General features: G+C 40.3%; 1 protein-coding gene across 2 annotated transcripts in view; it reads left to right on the forward strand.

Moving 5' to 3' along the window:
• MOK (MOK protein kinase) overlaps window positions 1-27,359 on the forward strand; it is a 61,203-nt gene that overhangs the window by 21,542 nt on the left and 12,302 nt on the right. The window contains exons 2-4 of one of the 2 annotated variants that reach the window (XM_014790554.2): window positions 1,552-1,666; window positions 19,570-19,659; window positions 21,258-21,328. In XM_014790554.2, the coding sequence (XP_014646040.1) occupies window positions 1,552-1,666; window positions 19,570-19,659; window positions 21,258-21,328 (276 nt within the window). The remainder of the gene's footprint in view (window positions 1-1,551; window positions 1,667-19,569; window positions 19,660-21,257; window positions 21,329-27,359) is intronic. The other variant, XM_087447922.1, reaches the window with a different exon arrangement.

Raw genomic sequence — 27,359 nt, forward strand, 5'->3', positions numbered from 1 at the left:
TTATCCAGTTCCCTATTGGGGGGCATTTGGGTTATTAGTTTTTCCCTATTAAATAATGTTGCGCTAACATTCTCATGTCATATATACTTAAGCAAGTATTTTTTACAGGATAATTTCTAGAATTGGAATTGCTGGGTGAAAGTGTATGCATGTCTTAAAGATTTAATAGATAGTGTCAAATTGCCCTCCAAAATGACTGTGCCAGTTTATACTTTCAGCAGTAGTGAATGAGAATTACAGGAGTATTTTAAAGCAAATCCCAAACATTGTATTGTTTCACCTGTAAATACTTCAGTATTTCTTGCTAACAGATAAGGACTTTTTTCATTTTTAAACTTATCATTTCTAAAAAACGTTGTCACTTCTAAAAACATAGTGCCTTTTTAGCTATTAATGTTTTAGCGTAGTAGCTGCCTTCCTATGATCTTGGTGCAAGGCTGAGCCATTTCTTTTTCTCGGAAGTCTCACAGACTGCTTTCTGTCGAGGTTTTCTTACAGTCTTATTCTCTTATTATTTGTGCTGCAGAAGCTTTTCCAACCCAGTGAGACTTTTGCTTTCTGAATTTTTCTCATTCCTTCCATTTCTGCTTAAAAAGTGGCACTTCTCTCCCAAGCTCATTTTTGTCTTGAAATATCTTGCTAAGGCATCAGTAGTAGTCAGCACACTCCATCGTTCTGACTCTTGCCACCACCTTCCCTGGGCCAACAGGCTCAGCAGACACTTGGTCTGTGAAAAGTAGCAGTTACTGCAGGCAGCCTTTCATCATAGGCAGTCTTTTGTCATGATACACCAGGCTTTGCAGCCTGTCACCTGACTGCATTTTTTAGGTTTTTGTTACCAGCAACACCCCCCTTCAAGATACTCATTTCTGTATCTGTCGTGATTGGGTCAGGAAAACAGAAACTACTCTAGGTATTTCAAGCAGGAGAGGATTTAACATAGTGAATTAGAGGCTTATGAAACCATTATCTGTGCTGGGGGAGATGGTGGTGGTGGCGGCAAAGACAGGAAAAGCTGCTGTCAGCTTTCAGGTAATCCAGAAATGCAAGAACTGCAGGAAACTGCTGCAGGTCAGCTGGGCCTTCCATAGGACCACAGAGGGTGATTTTCAGGAGAATCTTCCGAGGCTGCTGGTGCAACATCACAGCTGCCGATGTGACCAAGGGCCAAAGCCCGTACTAGTGCTGCTCCTGCTGGAGCAGTCCCAGCTGGCCTCCATTGCTCTTCTGCTTCCCAAATCTTGTGGGGTAGCTGAGCCTCGCATCCCGGCCAAGATTCGGGTCATGTGGTTCCCTGCTATGTGAGGGTGAGCATAGCCTGGAAGGAAATGGTGCTTGTTGCCAACACACAACCCCACTTCTCTTAAAATGAGGGGAACACTGAGCCTTAGAAAAAAAGGAGAAACAATCCTTAATATATTCCTGTTGGATTGTTTTACAGATAAAAAAGTTTGCTGTCTGGAAGTGAGTACAAAATATATGTATTAAAAAAGTGAGTACAAAATATATTTATAAATAAAATTTTATTTTTATAATTGTTTTTATTTATAGACTATAAAGCAATTGGCAAAATAGGAGAGGGAACGTTTTCTGAAGTTATGAAGATGCAGAGCCTGAGAGATGGAAACTACTATGCGTGTAAACAAATGAAACAGCACTTTGAAAGGTAGGCAATCAGAGACATATTTAAGAGTAAATACAGTACAGGTTTAAATCAATAAGGGCAACTTAATATTAGTGGGAAAATTGTATTCATGTAATAATATGTAAGATGTTTGGGGGCAGTGAGGATTATGGGCTAATTTTATGTTTATCATACTGGTTTTTATTCATGTCCAAGTTTACTGTAATATCAATGATTAATGGTCACAAAAAAGTTAAATTGTGAAAGTATACCTCACTATTTAAACAGTCTGTATGTTCCTAAAAGTTGTGTGTATGTTGGACTTTTATAAATGAAACGTTAGTCTGAATATATTAAAGGTCTTTGTGATTTAATTAATTGTGAATCAATTAATGTATTGAAAAATAATTTCCAAATAGGGTTGGAGAAAGTTATTCCCTGGGAGTGATCAGTTGCCGTTTGTGGAGAGGGGAATTCTCTAGTTCTGGATTAGTTCCTTGGAGGACTGCTGTGGCTTTTTCTCTCAGAGCAGCCTCTTAAAGTCTTGGAGTTTGCAGCTTCTTAACATATATCACACTAAAGAGTCGAAAACCAACTGTGATTAGGAAACTCTATCAGAATAATGAAGTAAATGCTGGCTTTATTACGACTGTTAAACTTTTCAATAAAGAGCTTTGAAGCTTAGCTTTTTTTTTTTTTAATATCAAAGAATTGAAGTCTCTAAATATCTAAAGCAAATTTTTTAAAAATGAAATTCCCCTACACACACATTGATGCAGAGCCTTCTGAAGTGTTTTGGGATCCAAACCTTGATTTCAAACTCTTAGTGTGAAAAAATTGTTTCTCAGATCAGAAGGGAGTATACGACAGTTAATTGTGTCAAAGAGTATGGAGAACAGTAATTTCATCCTCATGACATCCCCACAGGATAACTGTAATCATTCCTCTTTTGCACATGAGGACAGGTGCTTAGAGATGTGAAATAACTTGACAGTTGCCACTCGAGGCCACTAGGTGGGCAGAGCAAGATTTGAATCCAGTTTTTCTTTTTTTTCCTCCCCGTGAGGAAGATTGGCCCTGAGCTAACATCTGTGCCCATCCTCTATTTTGTATGTGGGATGCTACCACAGCATGGCTTGATGAGTAGTGCACAGGTCTGTGCCCAGGATTCGAACCTGCGAATCCTGGGCTGCCAAAGCGGAGTGTGCTAATAACTTAACCACTACACCACCGGCCTGGCCCCTGAATCCAGATTTCACTGAACCAGAAGCCTTGTTCTTCATCACTGAAAGCATACGATCACTTACCTGCTGCTGCCAAGACTCTGAAGTTACTGGGTCTTCTGCTCTTCCTCTGTTCTGTCCCTTCTTCCTCTGTGTATTCTGTATTCTCTGTGTTTATCTTTTCCCCCCACTCCATCTTTACCTTTAAACTACTCAATGATAGAGAATTTGCTGCACAGTGTACTGATTATCCCATAGCTAAAGAGCAGACGTCCTTAACCAGCCACCTTTGAGAAATCCACCAGAAACCCAGAGTAGCTGAGAAAGGACTTTGAGCAGCAGGATGTGATGCATTTGCACCTTAGGAGAGGGCCAGAATCCCTTTCAGGTCCCACACTCAGGTTCAGGGGTAGATGTACTTATAGACACCAGGACTTGCCAGCTGTTGTTTTGGGGAAGAGCTGAACATAAAAAGTGGATTGGACAAATAGCCTTCAGACTTCAGGCACTTCCGCGATCGTTGCTGTGTGAGAATAATGCACAGGCACTGTCACTCTGATGAGCAGCCATCAAGGATAGATCACATTTGGTCACAGATGTGCCTTCAGGAAGGTAGAGATATCTGTAACACATTTTTAGAAACATTTCCATCAGAGAAGATTAGAATGCTTTAAAGGGCAATCCTTTGAGGGTCAAGGAACACTCACTTTATCTGGAGAAGTACCTTTGTGTAACCTCAGTCCCTCAGGAGAATGTAGCATTATCTAAGGGACGTGGTTTCCTAGTGGTGACATGCATCCGGAATCCACCATCTACCAGGTCCCCAGTACACTGAAAGTGCACACCTCATGCACCCGAACCTTGGCTTCTTTGTTGTGAGGTGCTTGAGGACTAAACGAGGGGATGAATAAAAAGTAGCTAGCAAGGAAGGGCGCATGGTAAATGTTCAATAGATGGTAGCCTTCATTACTGTATGTGTAATCATTTGTTGTATTTCAGAAACAATTCATGCTCTTTGCCTTAACTTTAAAAGTGGTTTGGGCCGGCCCCGTGGCTTAGTGGTTAAGTGCGCGCGCTCCGCTGCTGGCGGCCCATGTTCGGATCCCGGGCGCGCACCGATGCACCACTTCTCCGGCCATGCTGAGGCCGCGTCCCACATACAGCAACTAGAAGGATGTGCAACTATGACATACAACTATCTACTGGGGCCTTGGGGAAAAAAAAAAAGGAGGAGGATTGACAATAGATGTTAGTTCAGAGCCGGTGTTCCTCAACAAAAAGAGGAGAATTAGCATGGATGTTAGCTCAGGGCTGATCTTCCTCACAAAAAAATAAATAAAAAAAACAAAAGTGGTTAATTAGGGCCAGCCCTGGTGGTGTAGTGGTTAAGTTCGTCATGCCCTGCTTCGGCAGCCCCAGTTCGGTTCCCTGGGCGCAGACCTATACCACTCGTGGCTATGCTGTGGCAGCGACGCACATACAAAATAGAGGAAGATTGGCAACAGATGTTAGCTCAGGGCGAATCTTCTTCCACAAAAAAAAAAAAAAAGTGGTTAATTAGAACATATTTTTCTTTTCTTTTTTTTTTTAATAATTTTATTTATTTATTTTTCCTCCAAAGCCCCAGTAGATAGTTATATGTCATAGCTGCACATCCTTCTAGTTGCTGCATGTGGGATGCAGCCCCAGCATGTCCAGAGAAGCAGTGTGTTGGTGCTCGCCCAGGATCCGAACCCGGGCTGCCAGTAGCGGAGCGTGCGCACTTAACCGCCAAGCCACGGGGCTGGCCAGAACATATTTTTCTTTTAAAAATTCATAGTAAGCAAAATAAAATAAACCACTGGATCAGTATTGCTTTACCTTTTTTTTTTTTTAACATATATATATTTTTTTATTGTGAAATTTTTGTTGGACATTATTGTTTATCAGTCACCATATAAGTGCGTCCCTCCACCCCTTGTACCCACCCCCACCCCCCTAGCTCCTGGTAACCACCAAACAGTTCTATCTGTGTGTGTGTTGGTTTATCTTCCACGTATGAGTGAAATCATGCCCTGTTTGTCTTTCTCTTTCTGGCTTATTTCACTTAACATAATACCCTCCAGGTCCATCATGTTGTTGCAAATGGGATGATTTTGTCTTTCTTTATGGCTGAGTAGTAGTCCATGGTATATATATACCGCATCTTCTTTATCCGTTCATCAGTCGAGGGACACTTGGGTTGCTTCCATGTCTTGGCTATAGTGAATAATATCTGTAAGTTGATTTTGTACCCTGCCACTTGGCTGTAGTTGTTGATTATTTCTAATAGTTTTCCAATGGATTCTTTAGGGTTTTCTATATATAAGATCATGTCATCTGCAAACAGCGAGAGTTTCACTTCTTCCTTGCCTATTTGGATTCCTTTTATTCCTTTTTCTTGCCTAATTGCTCTGGCCAGAACCTCCAGTACTGTGTTGAATAAGAGTGGGGAGAGTGGACACCCTTGTCTAGTCCCTGTTTTCAGAGGGATGGCTTTCAGTTTTTCCCCGTTGATTATGATGTCGGCTGTGGGTTTGTCATATATGGCCTTTATTATGTTAAGGTACTTTCCTTCTATACCCATTTTGTTGATAGTTTTTATCATAAATGGATGTTGGATCTTGTCAAAAGCCTTGTCTGCATCTATTGAGATGATCATATAGTTTTTATTCCTTGTTTTGTTAATATGGTGTATCACATTGATTGATTTGCGGATGTTGAACCATTCCTGTGTCCCTGGTATAAATCCCACTTGATCATGGTGTATGATCTTTTTAATGTATTGCTGTATTGTTTGCCAATATTTTGTTGAGGATTTTTGCATCTATGTTCATCAGGGATATTGGTCTGTAGTTTTCCTTCTTAGTATTGTCTTTGCCTGGCTTTGGTATCAGGGTGATGTTGGCCTCGTAGAATGTGTTGGGAAGTGTTCCATCTTCCTCTATTTTTTGGAATAGTTTGAGAAGGATAGGTATTAAGTCTTCTTTGAATATTTGGTAAAATTTTCCAGAGAAGCCATCTGGTCCTGGACTTTTATTTTTTGGGAAGGTTTTGATTACTGTTTCAATCTCTTTACTTGTGATTGGTCTATTCAGGTTCTCTATTTCTTGTTGATTCAGTTTTGGGAGGTTGTATGAGTCTAGGAATTTATCCATTTCTTCTAGATTGTCCAATTTGTTGGCATATAGTTTTTCATAGTATTCTCTTATAATCTTTTGTATTTCTCTGGTATCTGTTGTAATTTCTCCTTGTTCATTTCTAATTTTATTTATTTGATCCTTCTCTCTTTTTTCCTTGGTGAGTCTGGCTAAGGGTTTGTCAATTTTGTTTATCTTCTCAAAGAATCAGCTCTTTGTTTCATTGATCCTTTATACTGTTTTTTTAATTTCAATTTCATTTATTTCTGCTCTGATTTTTATTATTTCCCTCCTTCTGCTGACTTAGGCTTTGTTTGTTCCTCTTTTTCCAATTCTGTTAGCCATAGTTTGAAGTTGCTTATTTGGGCTTTTTCTTGTTTGTTAAGGTGGGCCTGTATTGCTATGAGTTTCCCTCTCAGGACCGCTTTTGCTGCATCCCATATGAGTTGGTACGGTGTATTTTCATTTTCATTTATCTCCAGATATGCTTTGATTTCTCCTTTAATTTCATCAATGATCCATTGGTGGTTTAGTAGCATGTTGTTGAGTCTCCACAGCTTTGTCACTTTCGCGGTTTTTTCCTTGTAGTTGATTTCTAACTTCATGGCATTATGGTCTGAAAAGATGCTTGTTATGATTTCAGTCTTCTTAAATTTATATAAGCATGCCTTGTTTCCCAACATATGGTCTATTATTGAGACTGTTCCATGCGCACTTGAGAAGAATGTATAATCTGCTGTGTTTGGATGGAGTTCTCTGTATATGTCTATTAAGTCCATCTCATCTAATTTTTCATTTAGTTCTATTATTTCCTTATTTATTTTCTGTCTGGATGATCTATCCATTGATGAGAGTGGGGTGTTAAGATCCCCTACTATTATTGTGTTGTTGTTAATATCTCCTTTTAGGTTTGTTAATAGTTGCTTTATGTACCTTGGTGCTCCTGTATTGCGTGAATATATATTTAAAAGTGATATATCTTCTTGGTGGAGTGTCCCTTTTATCATTATATAATGCCCCTCTTTGTCTCTCATTACCTGTTTTATCTTGAAGTCAACTTTGTCTGCTATAAGTATGGCAACACCTGCTTTCTTTTGTTTGTCATTAGCTTGGAGTATTGTCTTCCATCCTTTCACTCTGAGCCTGTGTTTGTCTTTAGAGCTGAGATGTGTTTCCTGGAGGCACCATATTGTTGGGTCTTGTTTTTTAATCCATCCCACCACTCTGTGTCTTTTGATTGGAGAGTTCAGTCCATTTACATTTGGGGTAATTATTGATATATGGGGCTTGTTGTTGTCACTCTTTTTCTGGTTCTTTTGCATTTCTTTTCTTTCTTGTTCCATGTGTTTCGGACTACCAGTGCAGTTTCATAGTTCTGTATGGGGGTTCTCTTAGTTTTCTCTTTCTTTATCGTGTATGATTCTGTTCTGATTATTTGGTTAGTGGTTACCATGAGGTTTGTATAAAAAATCTCGTGGATGTGATAGTCCATTTTTTGATGGCCTCTTATTCCTTTAGACTAAGTCGATTTAATCCCTTTCCTCTTCCCCTTCTATGTTATTGTTGTCACATCTTGTTCCTTCTTGTGTTGTGAGTTCATGTTTAACATGATGAGGTTATATTTATGTTTGGTGCTTACCCTCCCTTGATCTTTGGTTTTATAATTAAGTGTTTGCTAATCTATTTTGATAGAGGACTGCAATTTTTATGGTTTTGTCGACTTATTTTCCTCCTCGTTCAAAACTTTGAATCCCCTCTCTCTTTTTTTCCTCAGGGATGAGGGCCTTCTTGAGCACTTCTTGTAGTGGAGGGCTTGTGGCAATGAACTCCCTTAGCTTTTGTTTATCTGGGATAGTTATTATTTCTCCATCATATCTGAAGGATATTTTTGCTGGATAGAGTATTCTTGGCTGAAAGTTTTTGTCCTTTAGAATTTTGAATATATTGTTCCACTCTCTCCTAGCCTCTAAAGTTTCTGTCGAGAAATCGGCTGAGAGCCTGATAGGAACTCCTTTGTATGTTATTTTGTTTTGTCTAGCTGCTCTCAATATTTTTTCTTTGCTGTTGACTTTTGCCAGCTTTACTACTGTATGCCTTGGAGAGGGTCTTTTCGTGTTGATATGTTTAGGAGATCTGTTGATTTCATTCACTGGTATTTCCAGCTCCTTCCCCAGGTTTGGGAAGTTCTCAGATATTATTTCTTTGAACAACTTCTCTACTCCTTTTTCCTTCTCTTCTCCCTCTGAAATATCTATAATCCTTATGTTGGATTTCCTAATTGAGTCGGATATTTCTCGGAGAGTTTCTTCATTTCTTTTTAGTCTTAGTTCTCTTTCCTCCTCCATCTGGAGCACTTCTGCATTGCTGTCCTCAATATTGCTAATTCTTTCCTCCATATTGTCAGCTCTGGTGCTTAAGGCTTCCAGATTTGTCTTTATCTCCTCTATTGTGTTTTTCATCTCTAAGATTTCTGATTGGGTTTTTTTAATAGTTTCAATCTCTTTTGTGAAGAAACTCCTGATTTCACTGAATTGTCTGTGTTTTCTTGTATTTCATTAAGCTGTTTTATGATGGCTATTTTGAATTCTCTGTCGTTAAGGTTATACATTTCTGTGCTTTCCGGGTTGACTTCTGGATGCTTGTCATTTTCCTTTTGGTCTGGAGATTTAATATATTTTTGCATGCTGCCTGTTGGTGTTGGATTACCTTTCCTCATAGTGAAACTATATGGTTGCAGTTTCCTCTTGATGCTGCTGGGTGGGGGTCAAGGGCTGTGTATTCTGGCCTGCCTCAATCCGTGGGCACTCTTGTTCGCCCCTGGCTGATCTGCGGTGTGGCTGAGTGGAGGCTGCTGGTGGGGAAGCATGGAAACAGCTGGAGCTGGAGCACAGCTAGGCCAAAGCAGCTGGGGCTCGGGTGCGAGTGGGTTGGAGCAGCTGCAGCTGAAGTGCTGCTGGGCCAAAGAAGCTGGAACTGGAGTGCGCTGGGCCGAAGAAGGAAGAGCTGGAGCGCTGCTGGGCCAAAGAAGCTGGAGCTGGAGCGCCGCTGGGCCAAAGAAGCTGGAACTGGAGTGCACTGGGCCGAAGAAGGAGGAGCTAGAGCGCCGCTTGGCTGAAGAAGCTGGAACTGGAGTGCGCTGGGCCAAAGAAGGGAGAGCTGGAGCGCCGCTGGGCCAAAGAAGCCGGAACTGGAGTGCACTGGGCCAAAGAAGCTGGAACTGGTGTGTGCTGGGCCAAAGAAGCTCTAACTGGAGTGCGCTGGGCCAAAGACGCTGGAACTGGAGTGTGCTGGGCCGAAGAAGGAGGAACTGGAGCACCGCTGGGCCAAAGAAGCTGGGACTGGAGTGCGGTGGGCCAAAGAAGCTGGGACTGGAGTGCGGTGGGCCAAAGAAGCTGGAACTGGAGTGCGGTGGGCCAAAGAAGCTGGAACTAGAGTGCGGTGGGCCAAAGTTGCTGGCACCAAGTCAGCTGGAGCCTCCTTTCACTTACTCTGGAGATTCTAGCACCTCAGTCCTTGGGTGTACGGCTGCCTGGGTGCCTCAGACGTCCCCTGTGTTGTGTGAATAGCTTCTGTTGGAATATGAATGTCCTTTTTATTGTGTCTTGGAGGGGGAGAGTTCAGTGGGGGAAGTTCACTCCGCCATGATGCTGATGTCACTCCCAGTATTGCTTTACCTTTTTTTTTTAGAGTTTGTGGGTGGGATTACGAACAGGATTTCATTTCTGTTGTGTAAATCACAATTTCACATGTTGGCTTTATTTCACAGGAAGTCCACTTACTCTGGGCTAGTGGTATTTTGTGACTGTTTGATGTATGGAGTCACCGATAGAGTCTTGAGCTTAATTTTGACAGGTATCTGCTAGGCTATGTAATCCAAACCAAAGGGGAATTGGACTTTGGGTTTATTCTTGTGAGTTCTTATTTGCTCTTGATACATATATTCAAAACTATAGGAGATTATAATCCCATACTGTCATTACTTGTTTAATAATGGGTCCAGCTCTGGCCATGGGAGCTCTTTCAGGTTGGCTCTATGTTCTTTTAACATGCCTCATTTTTTCTTTTTTAAACACTTCTTTACATGTTGGCACTACAAGATTCTCTAGGGTCATCTTGTATTTTTCCTGCCCCTAGAATCTTCCATTCTCTAAGGAGTGGTTCCTTTTATTGGAGAGAGTATTTAGAAAACAAGATCTTGGCACCACGTGTGCTCATTGCTCCTGGAATGTCAATGCCTCTAGGCCGTCTTAGCAGACAGAGCTTGTGTGTTTATATACTAACCCCATATATACTACACATCTCTTTCTATCTATCTCTGGTCAAATAACCATGAGTGCATCCTGATATAAATAAATGAATGAATAAATAAATTGGGATGAGTGGACAATTTTTCCCTATAGAAGAATTCCAATTAATAAATATAGAAGGAATGAGGGAAATAGAAAATCATCATCAGAATATCACAGTAATTTCTTTAGGCAAGATAAACTAATGAATGCTAGAATTAGTAGGTGAAACTTAAAAGAGAACAGGAGTTCTCCACAGCCTCAAATGATCTCCCCGCGAATATTTATTAGTTACTGTGGTGGTTTTAACTTATGTCCACAAATTTTTTGATATTCCTTCCTCCAGGAGGTGGGGCTTAATTTCCTTCCCTTTGAGTGTGGGCTGGACTTAGTGACTTGCTTCTAAATAATAGAAAGTAGAAAAGGAAAGATAATAACTTTACAGTGAGAAACCTGGAAGATACCACCTTAACTAAATGATTAAGATTAGACCATCAGTAATAAGACGTATTGATATCATGTACTCTTTGATATAGTGGGATGGGAAGGGCATGTCACCTCTGTGGTATTCTTTCCCAAAGATCCATAATCTCGGTTTAATTATGAGAATACATCAGACGAGCCCAAATTGAGGGGCATTCTACAAAATACCTACCCAGTACTCCTCAAAACCATCAAGGTAGTGAAAAACAAAGAAAGACTGTGGAATTGTCAGAGTGGAGGTGACTAAGGGGACATGACAACTTAATTGCAATGTGTTATTTTGGATCCTGAGAAAGAAAAAGACATAAGTGGAAAAACTGCGGAAATCCAAATAGTGTCTAGTTTAGTTAATAGAGTTGTACCAATGTTAATTTTTAGTTTGATAAATGTTATGTAAGATATTAACATTAGGGGAAGCTGAGTGAAGGGGACTATAAGATATTAACATAGGGGAAGCTGAGTAAAGGGGACTTTTTGTACTATCCTCGAAACTCTTCTGTTAGTTTAAAATAATTTCAAAATAAAAAGTAAAAAACAAATCAAGGGGCTGGCCCAGTGGTGCAAGTGGTTAAGTGCGCACGCTCTGCTGTGGTGGCCCGGGGTCCGCCGGTTTGGATCCCGGGCGCGCACCGACGCACCGCTTGGCAAGCCATGCTGTGGCAGCGTCCCATATACAGTGGAGGAAGATGGGCACGGATGTTAGCCCAGGGCCAGTCTTCCTCAGCAAAAAGAGGAGGATTGGCAGATGTAGCTCAGGGCTGATCTTCCTCTCACACACACACAAAAAACAAATTGAAACAGAAAACAGCCGTAGGAGATCTGGAATGACTCATATTGCTCATAAGCTTCTTCCGATAAAGGTATTGCTATTATTTCTGATCTATAGGAAGAAATGACTTTCTAGTTTCTTCTAGAAAGAAAGCTGCTTTTGCTGTCATCTCTAGGGATCAGGTTGCTAATTTGTTGGATGTTTAGTCACTGATGCTTGATCCACAAGTTTAATGCTGTTCTTTGGTTTTGTTTTTGTTTTTTAACTGTGAACATATTTCTAGCTTTTAGAGTTCTGGAGTATCATCATTTTTAAACAATTTAATCTTATTCACTTGAAGAATAATTTTAGGTTCCTTTAAAAATCCATTTCTGCTCTACTTATCATTGTCTAAGTGAATCCTCAGAGTCACCTTGCACAGTTGTGTGGGTGGGAGGAGAAACGAGAAGCGGAAACAGGAGAATCACACTGAGTCATGCAGGCAGAAAGAGGTTGGTATTTGGAGCCTCTGACCCTTACCTCCTCCAAGTTTTACTTCCGCTTCTTTCCTTCTGCTCTTACTGAAATAGAAATTGATAGCTTTTGCAATCATCTTTGCTAATATGAAGTCTAGGTAAGGTAAAATAAACCAATTCATTAGTACTGTATCAGGAAAGGTACTTTCAGCTCCTGAGGATTGTTTTCCTCCAGAGTCCGCTCAAAGCCTTAGTTTGGGAATAATGAAGTTAGTCACTTGCCCACGGCCTGCACATGACCAAGTCCTTTTGATATCTTTCTTGGTATATCTTCAGAATGTCCTCCCACTTACACTCACCAGAAGTACATGATTAATAAGAGGCTGTTTTTTTGCTATGAATGTATTCTGTATTCTTCTTATAGAAATAGTTATAAAGAAATGGAATCAGTCTCTTTAAAAAAAAAAAGTCTTTAGTCTTAATACTTGTAGAATCTCTCTTTGTGTCCTGAAGCAATAAGAAAACACACATGTGCTAATTTTAGTCAGTATAGAGTTACTAGCTCAGACTCTGAAGGTAGAACTAATAACTCTTCAACTTTTAGTTATGTGACCTTGGACAATTCCTTAATTGCTCTGTGCCTCCGTTTCTTTATTCATACAATGGGGATAACCACAGTATCTACCTCATAGGATGGTTGTGAGGGTTAAATTAAATACTGCAGGTAAAGCACTTAGCACAGTGCTGGCACATAGTAATAGATGAACTTACCAATAGCAGATAGTGCAAGTTAATAGGGTTTGAAGACTATTTTGAAAATTAAAGTGAGATAATAGCAGTAATAATAATGAAGATTTTAGTAGTTGTTCAGTAGGCATCTGGTACCATGCCCAGTACCAGATGAATTATGTACATGTATCGTTTAATCCTCATTGCAACCCTAGGAGAAGGATGCTGTCGTTACCTTCTTTCAGCTTGGGGAACCGCGGTTTAGAGAAATGAGTTCCCTAACCTGCCCAGTGTCACCAGGCTGGCAAGTGATAGAGCTGAGTGTGGTACCCAAGTCTGTGAAGATCCAGAGCCTGTGTTCTTTCCAGCGTTCTTCACTGCTGCAGAATGTAATGCAGCCGTCTTGACTTAGTACACAATTTTTCTCAAGTTATATCACTAAATGATCCTCAAATTACTTTGCCAAAATAAGAAGTCTTCCCTGAAAGGTTATAAATAAAAACAAATGCAAGAAATTCATGAGTCACTCTAGAAGCTCTTTTACTTAAAAAGAATATAATTATAGGAGATTTCAAACATGTACAAAGTAAACAGAACAGCATAATGAGCCCCAGGTACCCAGCAGCCACAATAAACAACCCTGTGGTTTTTATTTAATCTATACCTCCACCCAGTCTCTTTCCCCACTTGGTTATTATTATACAATTCTTTCTTTTTAAGACAAAATTTGCATACATTGAAATACACATTTCTTGACTGTATAATTTTGGCAAATAGATATTCCCATGTAATCAAGATACAGAACATTTTTGGGCAGGCCCCGTGGCTTAGCGGTTAAGTGCATGCGCTCCGCTACTGGTGGCCCAGGTTCGGATCCCGGGCGCGCACCAATGCACTGCTTCTCCGGCCATGCTGAGGCTGCGTCCCACATACAGCAACTAGAAGGATGTGCAGCTATGACATACAACTATCTACTGGGGCTTTGGGGGAAAAATTAATTAATTAATTAATTAATTAATTAAAAAAAAAAGATACAGAACATTTCTCTCACCCTAGAAAGTTCCTTCATTTCCCTTTTCAGTCAATTCTCCACCCCCATCCCAGGCAGCCAATATTCTGGGTTTTTTTTTTTTCCCTTTATCCTCTTCCAGAAATTCCTAAATGAAATCTCACAGTATGTGCTCTTGTGTCCAGCTCCTTTAGCTCAGCATAAAGTCTTTGGGATTCATCCGTGCTGTTGGACCAGTAGTTTATACCTTTTTACTACTGAGTAGTATTCATTCCAATCTATGACTACAACACAATCTGTTTATCTGTTCTCCTGTTGATGGACTTTTGGGTTGTTTCCCCTTTGGGGCTGTCATGAATAAAGCTGCTATAAAACTCTTGTACAAGACTTCTTGTGGATATATGTTTTCATTTTTCTTAGGTAGTTACCTAGAAATAGAATCGTTAGGTCAAGAGTAGGTATATGTTTAACTTTATAAGAATAAACTGCCAAGCTTTTTTCCAAAATGATTGTACCTTTTTATATTCCCACCAGCAAAGAATGAAAGTTCCAGTTGCTCCATATCCTCACCAACATTTGGTGGTGTTAGTCTTAAATTGTAGCCATTCTGGTGAGTGTGTAGTGTTATCTCATTGTGGTTTCAGTGTCCACTTCCCTGATGACTGATGATGATTAATACTTATTCGTGTGCTTATTGGCCATTCATGTATCTTCTTTTGTGAAATGTGTTAAGAGTATTTCTCTCTTAAATGTTTGAAATAATTCACCGATGAAATCATCTGGGCCTAGAAGTTTTCTTTGTGGGAAGGGTTCACACCTCCACACATACATGAGGTTTATTTCAGATATCATTCATAGTGGTAAAAAGCTGGAAAAAAAACAAAGGGGTGGAATGGGTGATAACATCATGGTAAATCCGTGTCATGGAATATTAAACAATCCCTTAGAACTATGCCAAATAATTTGGATTTTTCTGTGATTTTTTAAAGCTTTATTGAGATATAATTTACATATCATAAAATCTACCCATTGTAAGTGAGTTTTAGATTTATACAGTTGTGCAGCCATCACCATAACCCCATTTTAGAACACTTCCATGACCTGCGAGGAGGCTTTTGATCACAAATTCAGTTTCTTTGATAAACATAGGGCTGTTTTGATTTTCAGTTTTATTTTTTGTCAGATTTGATAATTATGTTTTTCAAGGAATTTGTTTAATCTAAATTGTCATATTTATTGGCATGCAATTGTTCATAAAATTCCCTTATTGTCTTTTTAGTATGTACCTATAGTGATATCCCCTCTTTCATTCCTGATATTGGTTGGGGATATTAGTGTTTTCTGTCTCTTTTGTTTTCCATTGGTCTTACTAGGGGTTTATTTGTTTTATTAATCTTTTCAAAGAACGAACTTTGGGCTTTGTTAATTTTCTCTATTCTTTGTCTGTTTTCTATTTCATTGATTTCTGCTCTTTATTATTGCTTTTCTTCTACTTGCTTTGGATTTAATTTACTCTTCTTATTCTGCCTTCTTAAGGTAAAAACTTAGACAATTGATTTTAACCATTTCTTTCTTTCTTTCTTTTTTTTTTTGTGAGGAAGATCAGCCCTGTGCTAACATCTGCCAATCCTCCGTTTTTTTTTGCTGAGGAAGACTGGCCCTGGGCTAACATGCATGCCCATCTTCCTCCACTTTATATGGGGTGCCATCACAGCATGGATTGCCAAGTGGTGCGTTGGTGTGTGCCCGGAATCTGAACCTGGGACCCCCGGGCTGCTGCAGCAGAGCGCGTGCACTTAACCGCTTGCGCCACAGGGCTGGCCCCTGATTTTAACCATTTCTTTGGTTAGAGGGTTAAATATCCTTTTAAGCACTATTTTACCTGCATCCTGTAAATTTTGAAATATTGTGCTTGCTTTATTACTTGGTTTGAAATGTTTTCTAATTTCCTTTGTGATTTTTTCTTTACGCCTGGGTTATATTCAGATGTGTTGTTTAATTTGCAAATATTTGGGGCTTTTCTAGATAGCTTACTATTAGTGATTTCTAATTTAAGTCCATTGTGGTCATAGAACATGTTCTGTAAGTCTTCAGTATTTTGAAATTTATTGAGACTTATCTTTGGGTCCAGCACGTTGTTCATCTGAGTGAAAATCCTTATTTTGAAATCTGTTTTGTCTAATATTAATATAACCACTTCTTTTTCCCCTTCACCTTAAGGACTTTCTTCCTATAGATTGGATTGGTTAGATAAACTTATTTTCCATAAAATCCTTCCAATAAAATGAAATGCTGAAATTTCATAATTAATCTTTTTTTTTTATTTTTTAAAGACTTAGTCCTGGTAATTATAATTTTTTCCAATTGTAGGTAAAAATCCATTTATGGTAGATAGCGTCTGGTTCTTTTTGAAGCAGAGGCTGCCTACATTCCTCTATGTTCAGTTCCATATTTTCTGTTTCTAGCAGAACAGTAAAAAAATAAATTGAATGTCACCTAACCACAAAATTAAAGCAACTCCAAGGCAAAGAAAAGTGGTTACTTCCAGATTTTTAGATTTTTTTTTTCATGAATTTTAAAAGAAGGAACAGAGTTGATTTGAATTTTTGTAAGCACTGTTATTTGAACAATGGCTAGCCATACCCAGAGAAATGCGCCTTTCTAGTGTTTGCATTAGTTCATTATTTCTGAGTGAATGCCCGTGGAGACGTAAAATAATTCTATCTGCAATAATCAAAATATGTTTCAGAGTATGATAACTAGTTTTCATATTGAAGATGAGACAAGTGAATATTTGTTTGTCTAAATGATGTGGCTGTTTGACTATCCAGTTCTAAAAACTAAGTTTTTTCAGATAGGGTGTTCAAAAATTAGAATTGCTAGCTCCAATTGGTTTCTTGCTCTTTGCACCTAAAGCAGCGTTTCTCAACCTTGGCTCTATTGACATGTGGGCCCAGATTATTCTTTGTTGTAGGGCCTGTCCTGTGCATTATAGGGTATTTAAAACATCATCCCTGGCTGCTACCACTGGAAGCCAGCATCACCCCCTCCTCAACTTGTGACAACTAAAAATGTCTCCAGGCATTGTGAAATGTCCCCTGGGGAGCAAAGTCCCCTGGTTGAGAACCACTGACCTATGGCATGCCACGGGGAAAGGCATGACAGGCACCAGGTGGAGGTGAGGGTTCTTCAGCAGCCTGATGCTGAGTTAGGGACCTCTCATGGTGTGGGACCATGAAGAAGAATCTTGTTGGCCTCTTCCAATGCAGATCCCAGGGAAGAGAGTTGAAAGATGCTCTATAATCCGTTACATAAGTGCCCCCAAAAGAATGTTTTACTTGCTCTTTTTTTCTTCTTTTTGTCTTATCAGTGTCTTTATTCATCTCCCCTCTCCTAAGTAAAAAAACTATTTCTATTATGTCACTCAAAGGGTGGTCTGGAGTGGTGTATTCTCTGGAGCCCTAGTACTAAGTGATGGTGATTCAGTAGTATGTAAGAAAGGATCCTGGGGCCAAAAAGTTTGGGAAATTTTGGTTTAAATAAAGGTAAACTGTTCTCTTTATTTTGTAGGGATTTTGAAATCTTTTAATATCACCTGTAAATTGTGGCTCTCCAAAAGGAAATAGAGTGGGCCTATCTCAAGCTTTTTGAACATGAAATTCCCCATAAAGCATTTTCCAGAGAACTGATGTTCTGTGGCACATATTTTGGGAAGCACTGTTCTAGAGGCATGTAGGGGAAGCCCTGATGCTGCGGTCTAGGGTGCTGATAAGGAGCAGGTGGTGGGGTGGGTACTAAGCCAACGTAATGAATAGACAGTGTTGTGATCTGGTCCTTGTACGCACCAGCATGGCCATCCGTGATGGTTATAAGAATAGTGAGGGCCAGCCCCGTGGCTTAGCGGTTAAGTGCGCGCACTCTGATGCTGGTGGCCCGGGCTCGGATCCTAGGCGTGCACTAACACACCGCTTCTCCGGCCATGCTGTGGCCGAGTCCCACGTACAGCAACTAGAAGGATGTGCATCTATGACATACAACTATCTACTGGGGCTTTGGGGGGGGGGGAATAAATAAATAAATAAATAATTTAAAAAAAGAATAGTGAAAGACTCATATTCTGGGTGGTAAATAGCTGCTATCCTGAGCCTCTTGAGTGCTGCCCTCAACCTGCCACCCTGCACCTGGCCCCTTTTCCAGCACTCGCCAGACCTCTCCTCTTCCCAGCAACTAAAGCATTAGTGCCTGGTTCAACACAGGCCCCCTTTACGACCCTGCTCCAGCATTGTAGGCTGTGTCTTTTCTAGTTGATTGTTGACTATAGCACACAAGTTTCTAACAGTTTGAATATCATCCTGGGTGTGAGGGAGGAAATAGGGGATAGTAATGAAAAAGGGATCTAAAACTTTTAGTCAGAAATATCCTCACACTCAGACTATTCAGGCTCTTATATATCAGGCTCCTGTTTGTTGGCTTGCATGAGAGAGGCTTAAAATATTCGGCCACATTGATTTAAAACAATAATAATGTATTATTGGCTATCACTACTCTTTGAATGACCAAACAAAATGCTGAGCTTTACACCATATGTTAAAAGTTGGTGGAACAGAGTTTTGCCAATTCAAAGAAAGAAGAATATTCCCACAGTTAGTTCCTTTCAGAACCTCTAAGATGGAAGTGTCTGGTGAATCGGGTCGTTTGATTGGGTATGACTCCACAGGCCCATCCTTGGGGAGCTGTGTCTCTTGTATGACTCTGTCTGGAGGGCGGTGACAGTCTCAGGCCATCGGCCCCTGTGAAACTTGTACTGGTGTGATTTTGGATGTGAGCATGGTGTCAGGCAGAGCAGTCTTTGTAAAGAAAAGCCTGCAGTAAGACACACCTGCTGAGAGAACACCTTCACTAGGTGCATGAAATTGAAAAAATGTACAACCTGCATTAAAGATAAGAAGGAAGGATGGGTCTGTTCATGGAAATTTAAAATGCCTATTTTTGGGGCCAGCCCGGTGGTGCAGGCAGTTAAGTGCACGCGCTCTGCTGCGGCGGCCCAGGGTTCACCGGTTCGGATCCTGGGCGTGCACCGACACACCGCTTGTCAAGCCATGCTGTGGTGGCATCCCATATAAAGCAGAGGAAGATGGGCACAGATGTTAGCCCAGGGCCAGTCTTCCTCAGCAAAAAGAGGAGGATTGGCAGATGTTAGCTCAGGGCCGATCTTCCTCACACACAAAAAAAATAATAATAAATAAAATGCCTATTTTGGGGCCAGCCCTAGTGGCCTAGTGGTTACGTTTGGCATGCTCTGCTTTGGCGTCCTGGGTTCAGTTCCTGGGCGCAGACCTACACCACTCGTCCGTCAGTGGCCATGCTGTGGCAGTGGCTCACATAACAGAAAAAAAAAGAGGAAGATTGGCAACAGATGTTAGTTCAGGGCAAATATTTCTCTGCAAAACAAAACAAAAAATGCTTATTTTCAGATGGTATTTACATTGCTCAGTTGGTTAGTTCCCATAAACTGATTGATAGGAAATTTTGATATCTGTTTCTATGTTTATTAATTGTAAAAGAAACTACCAAATTATTCTTTCGGGAGGTTAGATGGGAAAATTTTGAATATATGTCCAAAGCTATAAAACCTTGATTTTTATAAGATAATGCAGAAACAAGGTATGCTTAACTTCAACTGCTAATGGAAGAAATAAAACCTGATTAACTTGCTTGACATATTTGTGAGTTTTTCAGTTGTGATCATGGATAATAAATAATGGTTTAATAACCCTAATTTTAAAGTTGACCTAAATTACAAATTAGTTATTTATTTTTACCTACACAATAGTATTGAGCAAGTGAACAATCTACGAGAGATACAAGCACTGAGGCGCCTGAATCCACACCCAAACATTCTTACGTTACATGAAGTGGTTTTGTAAGTATATTTGGGGCTTTAAAAATTATCTAAATTGATGATAATGATTAAATCTCTTTTTAAGAAAGAAGATCATAGTAGACATTTTAAATATTTGCTTTGTGGCTCAGAGAATAATAATTTTTATTTTATCTTAAGTCACATATTTATTTGGACAGATGTGTATCTGATTCCTGATGTGGAAATGTCTTCATTTAAGTGTATCCATATCATAAAAGCATACGTAATTCAAATGGCTCCTCTCCTTTAGCTCAGTTAGGCTTCTGTGTAGACGATGGTGGCTCTGGGCATTGGAGGCTTTGAGTGTGAATTATGATCTCCTGGCAACGTACTGCTCTCATATTTCAGGGATTGTATTTACTTTATCCCTGCCAGTTGCCATCTCTGCACAGTCTCATATAGCCTTTCTTACTGTAATTGATGTAATTTCAGGGGATTTTTTATTTCTCTTCTAATTATAGAATAGTTTCCTTAACGTTTACCTACTGATCAAGAAGGCAGAGCACACCTTGTCCCCAGGTGCTGGCAGCTCTGCACTACACTTCTGGACCCTGAGCCAGGGACTTGAGCCACGGGATTCTGGGAACTGCCTTTCTGTGGGCTAGAGTGGCACTGAGCTCTGAGAAGGTGCATGGCGGAGTGAAGCGTCGCTGTAGTGCTCCAGGGAGCCTGGCCTTTAAAACCAGCCAAGAAACAACAGTCTGACAAAGTGCGGTAGACTTTCATTAGAGGATTGAACAGCTTTAAACTCAAAATGAAATGTCTTGTTGTAGCTGTGTGGCCTCCCGGCCTGCAGTGTTCTGAGCCATCATTTTGGGCTGGGGCTAGAGACTGCAGTCTGCGTGGTATAGTCACAACACTGCCTGAGTGCAGTGGGCTTGGTGTGCACTTTACAGAGCACTTCTCTCCAGGATTGCAAATGGGCCTCCTCACAGCCCTGAGAGACAGAGAGGACCCCTTCCAGCCCCACCAGAGGCACCCCAAGCAGGATCTGGGGATGACATGGGCTCCCCTGCCTGGGGCTCAGGGATCCCTTTAAGGGCTGTTTGAGCTCAGGAGAAGCTGATGGCTTGGCCAGAGGCCTCTGTTCCCTCTCTGTACAAGGCCTAGACATGGCACAGGCCTGACCTGACTCGTCTTTCTCCCTTTGTCCCCAGGCTGGTTTTTGAATTTTGCTCCCCCGTTATATTGTATCTCAATTACATGGAAGTAATATAGGTAAATTAAAACTAAATTTGCAGTCACAGAGCATCAATTAAATTCTTCTTTCTTTGATTATTTTGCTTAGCCAACTCCCAACTTTATTTCTTCTTTTTGCTGATAGTTAATTTTATATTTTCAAGACATGTCTTTAAAAAATGGGGGCTTTTAGAATTTTTTCTTAAAGTAGGGTTTTACTATTATTTTAAATTAAATTTTACCTGAAATATTGATTTAAAATCAAAACTTGTACTGTTTTAAGTGTTATACTTTGGTCTTTGTCTGATGTGGGAGTGCTTTATGTTTACCAGAAATGTTTACAAATGAATTAAATGTTTGATTATATTTTCTGATTAAGACAAGAAAAAAACATTTTAAAAACTTGCTTTCTTCTTCAGTGACAGAAAATCTGGTTCTCTTGCACTAATATGTGAACTTATGGATATGAATATTTATGAGCTAATCCGAGGTATGTAGAATAATTTGAAAACTAATCTAAGATCTTCTTTTAAAGCTTGTATCTTACATATACTTTGTCTTAGTTCTCAAAATCATTAGTTACCAGAGTGCATATATAAATTAGTCACCATAGTTTTAATATATAAATATACAGTACTGAGCTAGTTCTCTCTTGGGAGCTGTTTTTCTGGCAATCTCATCTACTCAGAACACAGCTGCACATGAGAAGTAAAGCCACAAGGCCTTCAGGCTGGCTGGGTCATGTGGGTGAGGATGGCACAGAGGATGGTACAGAGGACAGCGGGGCCACTCAGTCCTCCCTCACTGTGGGTCCCTGTAGGAGAGCTGTGCACCCAGGCCTGTTCCCCTCTGAAGGTCACTCTTCTCCCGGGATCTGGTGTTGCTTGACATTCTATTCTATGCCTCAAAATAAGGCAGGGCTTTCCCCCCAAATAATTCCTCAGATGAGAGGGAACCTCCTTATATTTGGATCCTTACAAAGTCTCCTGTGTTACAGGGTGCTCATTCAGTTCCTCTCTTTTTTTTTTTTTTTTTTTTTTTTAAAGATTTTATTTATTCAGTTTTTTCCCCCCAAAGCCCCAGCAGACAGCTGCATGTCATAGGTTCACATCCTTCTAGTTGCTGTACGTGGGACCCGGCCTCGTGTTGGAGGGAGAAGTGGTGCCTCGGGGCGCTCCCGGGATCCGAACCCGGGTCGCCAGCATCAGAGCGCGCGCACTTAACCGCCAAGCCACAGAGCCGGCCCAGTTCCTCTCTTTTGAACAACAAAGCACTGTTGAGGAAAGCACATTCATCTGGGCCAACCTCATTCAGGGCTGGTTTTGGAGGCTTACAGAGGTCACCTGAGGGAAATAGAGAAAAGGAGGCGGATGGTTGGCCCACATTTAGCAAATATCCCTGGGGATCTGACCTCACTGTTGTGTTAGATGTCAGGACAAATGAGCCTTGTAAATATCACTGAGAAAGCAGCTCAAGAAGTGCTAATTTTACAGATCTCATTATGCCTATTGGACAAATGAAAAAAAAAAATGTCTCCTTAATGTCATGTGAGTGACTATGTATGGCTTGGAATAGAATTTTAGTTTCAGCATTATAGATGATTTAAAAACTGCTGTATTATCTCAAACAGTTTAGGCCAAACTGAAGATGATGTGCTATGGAAAACTGTTAGATCAAGAAGCTATTCTTGCAATGAAGGAGACACTGATATTGAAGATGCATGTGAAGAGTTCAAAGAAAATTGTTTTTATGAAGTGGGAGAGTAGAAAAAAGCATTATATCAAATTAATATATTTTATATGTGGTTTAAAATATGTATATTTTAGTAAATTACTGATAAAATAAATAGAACAAGTAGACGCATTTTTCTACATCCATAAAAGTTGATGTGAAACTTTTGGATCTTTTTGGGAAAATAGGAGATTGCTTTATATCTGGGGATATATAGCATTTCTTATAAGTTACAAACCTTGTGTATTTATTCATGAGTAAACCCCTCACTCAGGTATCTGTTTAATCTTGTTTTAAGTACAATTCTAACAAACTTAGTTATTTGGTTTCTTGGTCTAAAACCTATTCAAAATAGAGCAGTTAGAAGAAGCTTCTAGAACCTGGCACACCAGCAGTAAGAGAAAGTGATAGGTGACAATCTCTTAATGGAGGAGACTGAAAATGTAAAACATAGACATGAGAACAATAAAAAGCCAAATGAGAGCAGTCTAGGCAGATAGCCACAAGCCTCCAGATTCCCCAAGGTAGTTTAGAGAAAGCACAACCACATGATGGATTGTCATAACCATACCACTTCAGTAAACACTGATAGGAAAGGTAGGAAAGTGAATAAATGTTTTTAAGATTCCTGTTTAAAATTATTACAATAGAGAAGAGTTTTGTGTTCCATGAGTAAACCTTGTTTATCTGGAAATTTCACTTACTAAACATCAGCCTAGATAAATGAGGTGTTTCTTTATGATTACATTTTCAAATACTGTCTGACGTAGATTCTTCGCTTTGATCCTCCCTGTGTATATATATTTAACAGTATCAGGTTAGGGTATCAAATACAACCAAGAGAATCAACCACTAAACTTGATTAGTTCATTTACAATAATCTTTTTATCAGTAAGCCAACATTTTACTTTATAATGAACCTATGTAATTACTTCCTTTATTTACTAACAATTCTCTTGGTGTAAGATATATGTCTTATATTAGAATTCTGATTGTTTCTTGTGATATTTTAAAACTCAAGAGGAGGGGATAATTTTTGGCAAGTTCCTATGTGCTTAGACATTTGAGAAAGCTTTGTTTAGAAATAAATATCTTTATAATTTCCAGTAGTAGGGGAATTGTATTATTGGAGAAGTTGAATCCGTTTCTTTAAGTATCTGTCTACAGAGAGAGATTGTAGAAAACAGACTGTTATATTATAGATCAATGGACATTCATTACCTAAATATTGAGTGTCTTCCATAGGCCAGGGGCTGTGCTCAGTGCCCTGAATTTAAGATGCTATCCATGGTAAGGGGCATCTAGTTTCAGAGATGTTAAAACATGGGGAAAATGGCTGACAGTGATTGTAAGATACTAAATATTGGAATATGCATCCTGATATCAGAGTTGTTAAAATATGTGTGTGTGTGGGGAGGTCTGCCTTAGAATTGATGAAATACAGTGATAATGATAATAGCTAGCAGTTCATGAGTGCTAATCACATGCCAGGCACTGTTCTTAACACTTTATAAGAATTAACTCTTTTTACCCTCACAACAGCTCTAGCGGGTAGATATTGTTATCATCCCCATTTTAAAGATGAAGAAATCAAGGCACAGATAAATAACTTTTCCAAGGTTATGTACCTAGTTAGTGGTAGAACTGGGGTTTGAGTTTAGACAGCCTGGTTCCAGAGTGTGTGTTCTTAACCACCACACATACTGCCTCTAGACAGCACTATGTGGTTGGCCCTGTTATCATCATCTCCATTTTACCAATGAGGAAATTAAGACTTTAAGGATTAAGTAGTAACTCAAAGTTATTAATAAATAGCAGAGCCAGAACTTACAGTCAAGTCTGACTCTGAAACCCTGGTTAGCCATTACACTCTGTTGCTTCCCTGGATCTCTGTTCCTGGCCCTAGCTTGGTGCCTCAAATGAATAGGCACTTACTAATTATTGCTCTTGTTGATGATGATATTGACTTACTGAAAACTGAATCAATCGCTAAAGCTTTTGCTACTAGAATAACAAGTCATTTGACTTAAATTACTACTCTCTTGGATTATTACAATATTAAGTAGCACTATTAAATACTAAGAAATAAGAATGAAATGAGAGAATGATCACACAAGATTTATTGAGTTGTCTACTTATATGGACAGCAGTGTGCAAAGTCTAGTGAAGGTAGAGAAGCAGCATAGAAAATGCATTTTTTGATATTCAAAGAGTATATAGTCTATTGTAGAGATAAACTATATAAACGTGAAATCATTAGAGAAAATGATTTTCTCTTTGTCCAGTAAGTGTCAGATGAGGCAGAGAAGACTGGGCTAGGAAAGTAGAGGCTTACCTGGAAGAGTGGTGGAGTTAGACAGTGCAGGAGAAGCTGTCTCACTTCCTGTTACATGCCATGGGCTGTTTCTGAGGTGGGGACACAGTGGGACATGACAGAGTTCCCACCCATGCGGAGCTCACACTCTGAAGAGGAGAGAGAGAGAGAGTAAAAACAAGTAAAGAAATGATCAAGAGTTCCAGACAGGGGTAAATGTTATGAGTGACTGAAACAGTCCACTGTGTTAGAGAGTGCTGGGGACAGTATTCCAGACAGAGGGACAGCTAGTGCAAAGGCCTTGAGGCCACCATGAGGTAAGAGGCCAGTGTGGCTGGAGTGCACAGAGGAGAGTTGTAGGCAATGAGGTGGGCAGGGCCAGCGGGGCTGGGAGGGCCAGGGTAAGAACGGGTTATTCTAAGTTCAGGGGGAAGCCAGCAGTGGCTTTTAAAGCAGAGGAGAGACGTCTTTTGATTGGTGTTTGGACCAGTGTTTCTAAAACTATCTGTAGTAGAGACCAATTTTTCCCCCTAATCTGTTGTGGACCAGAACTTTTGTAAAATACAATAAAAATTAATTACCAGAAAAATGATTATGTGCTTGGATGTCACCAGAAATGTTGAATTGCCGTAAAAGCTTCCAAACAGTTACTCTTAATTTCTGTCATCTCCTCTTAGACCAGCGGTTTTATAAGGAAAAACTGGTTAAGATTATAACCTAACTATAGACGCGTGTACTATTTTGCTACGTTGTATCTGATTCTGCTCTCTTTTTTAACTGTTTCAAGTTAAATTAATTTGCTTTTGTGAATGGCGAGTTCGTTGTGCCCTCACCCTCGCCGGTGCCCACTTCGGCGCCTGGGAGCGGTCGCTCCTTCACCTCACGTTCCCGTTCTCTGGTACATCTCCCTTCTGTTTCTTTGTCTCATGCACAAGGCCTGACGTGTATCTGCTTCTTTATTGTTTGTCCGACTCTGTCCCCTAGAGTTGGCTCTGTCATCTGACAGCGGGGCCCTGTCGGCCCCGTCACTGGTGTCCTCTGAGTGCTCAGCACTGTCCCCTGTGTGGTACAGGTGTCAGTTGTCCGCCTGGATGATATTGATATCATCCAGATATCATCATAGATATTGAGCATCGTAGTTAGACTGTTTTCATTGCAAGGAGCACATGCTGTTCAGCTCGTTCACATACAAAGGAAGGATTTTGTTGGAAAACCACAGATCTCTTGCTGAAAGCTCAGTCAGGCCTCCCGGGAATGGAACCAGGGACGTTCTGGTTGCCAAGGCTGCCACTGATCACCTCAGAGACACATGGTCTCCTCCCTTGGCTCCTCTGCCTGTCACCCTCCTCCTCTCATGGCAGACTTGGCCACCAAGATCCTGAGACCCTCCATTGGCAGCAGATGGGCCAGGCCCAGAAATCCCACTCACTGGCTGCCTTCTAGAGCACGGGCTGTTCCAGGCCCAGTGGGCTGGCCTTGTCACCTTAGAAGCTGTGGGTGGGGCAGGCACCCTGAAATAAATCCTTGATATTGACGAGTGAACCAAGTAGGAAAAAGCAAAACAAGCTTGGTTTGACTGTAAACGTAGCTTTATAGGTCATTTCCATGAATAGCTTAGGCGGTATGCCTTATTACCATGCACCGTGATAACTGTTTTGCATAACATTACTCTGTCAGATTAATTCAGTTGTATTTTTATACTTCATCAGATCTAACCCACTGATTGTACGATGCACCATTTTTTACGTCCCAACAAAAAAGAAAACATTGCCAATTCAGCTCCGAGACATAGCTTTCTTATCACTTAGTAATTTTATTTTTTTTATTATTTTTTATTTTTTTATTTTTATTTTTTTTAAAGATTTTATTTATTTATTTTTTCCCCCAAAGCCCCAGCGGATAGTTGTATGTCATAGCTGCACATCCTTCTAGTTGCTGTATGTGGGACACGGCCTCAGCATGGCCAGAGAAGCGGTGCGTCGGTGCACGGCCGGGATCCGAACCCGGGCCGCCGGCAGCGGAGCGCGTGCACTTAACCGCTAAGCCACCGGGCCGGCCCCTCACTTAGTAATTTTAGTTCTATCCTTATTAAAAGAGCTCTTTTAGATCTATTTAGACAGTTTCCCCCCATGTCACTTTTGTGCATATATAAAAAGGAAAGTAGAAGTGAAATAAATCTGTTACGGCATTCCTAATACTTCCGTGGAACATTTTGATGTGGGATGGCCAATGTCTTTGCTTTCCTTACACTGTCGGTCTCTGTGCCATTCAGAGTGTGAGTGATGCAACATATTTGTCATTGGAATTTTTCTTCCAAGCCGATGACACCATCCTGTTAGTTGTAATGCTAGTGCTTCTGGGAAGCACGGTTCTAGTTTGCCTATGTCAACACAGCACAAATCTCCCATATCCTAGAACAACATGTTGTCTCAGAGTATGCACAGTGCCATGTGTTATCTAATGATGGTAGGTCCAG

This window comes from Ceratotherium simum, chromosome 24 (genome assembly GCF_057802395.1).
Source record: "Ceratotherium simum simum isolate JZ-2026a chromosome 24, ASM5780239v1, whole genome shotgun sequence".
Lineage (NCBI taxonomy): Eukaryota > Metazoa > Chordata > Mammalia > Perissodactyla > Rhinocerotidae > Ceratotherium > Ceratotherium simum.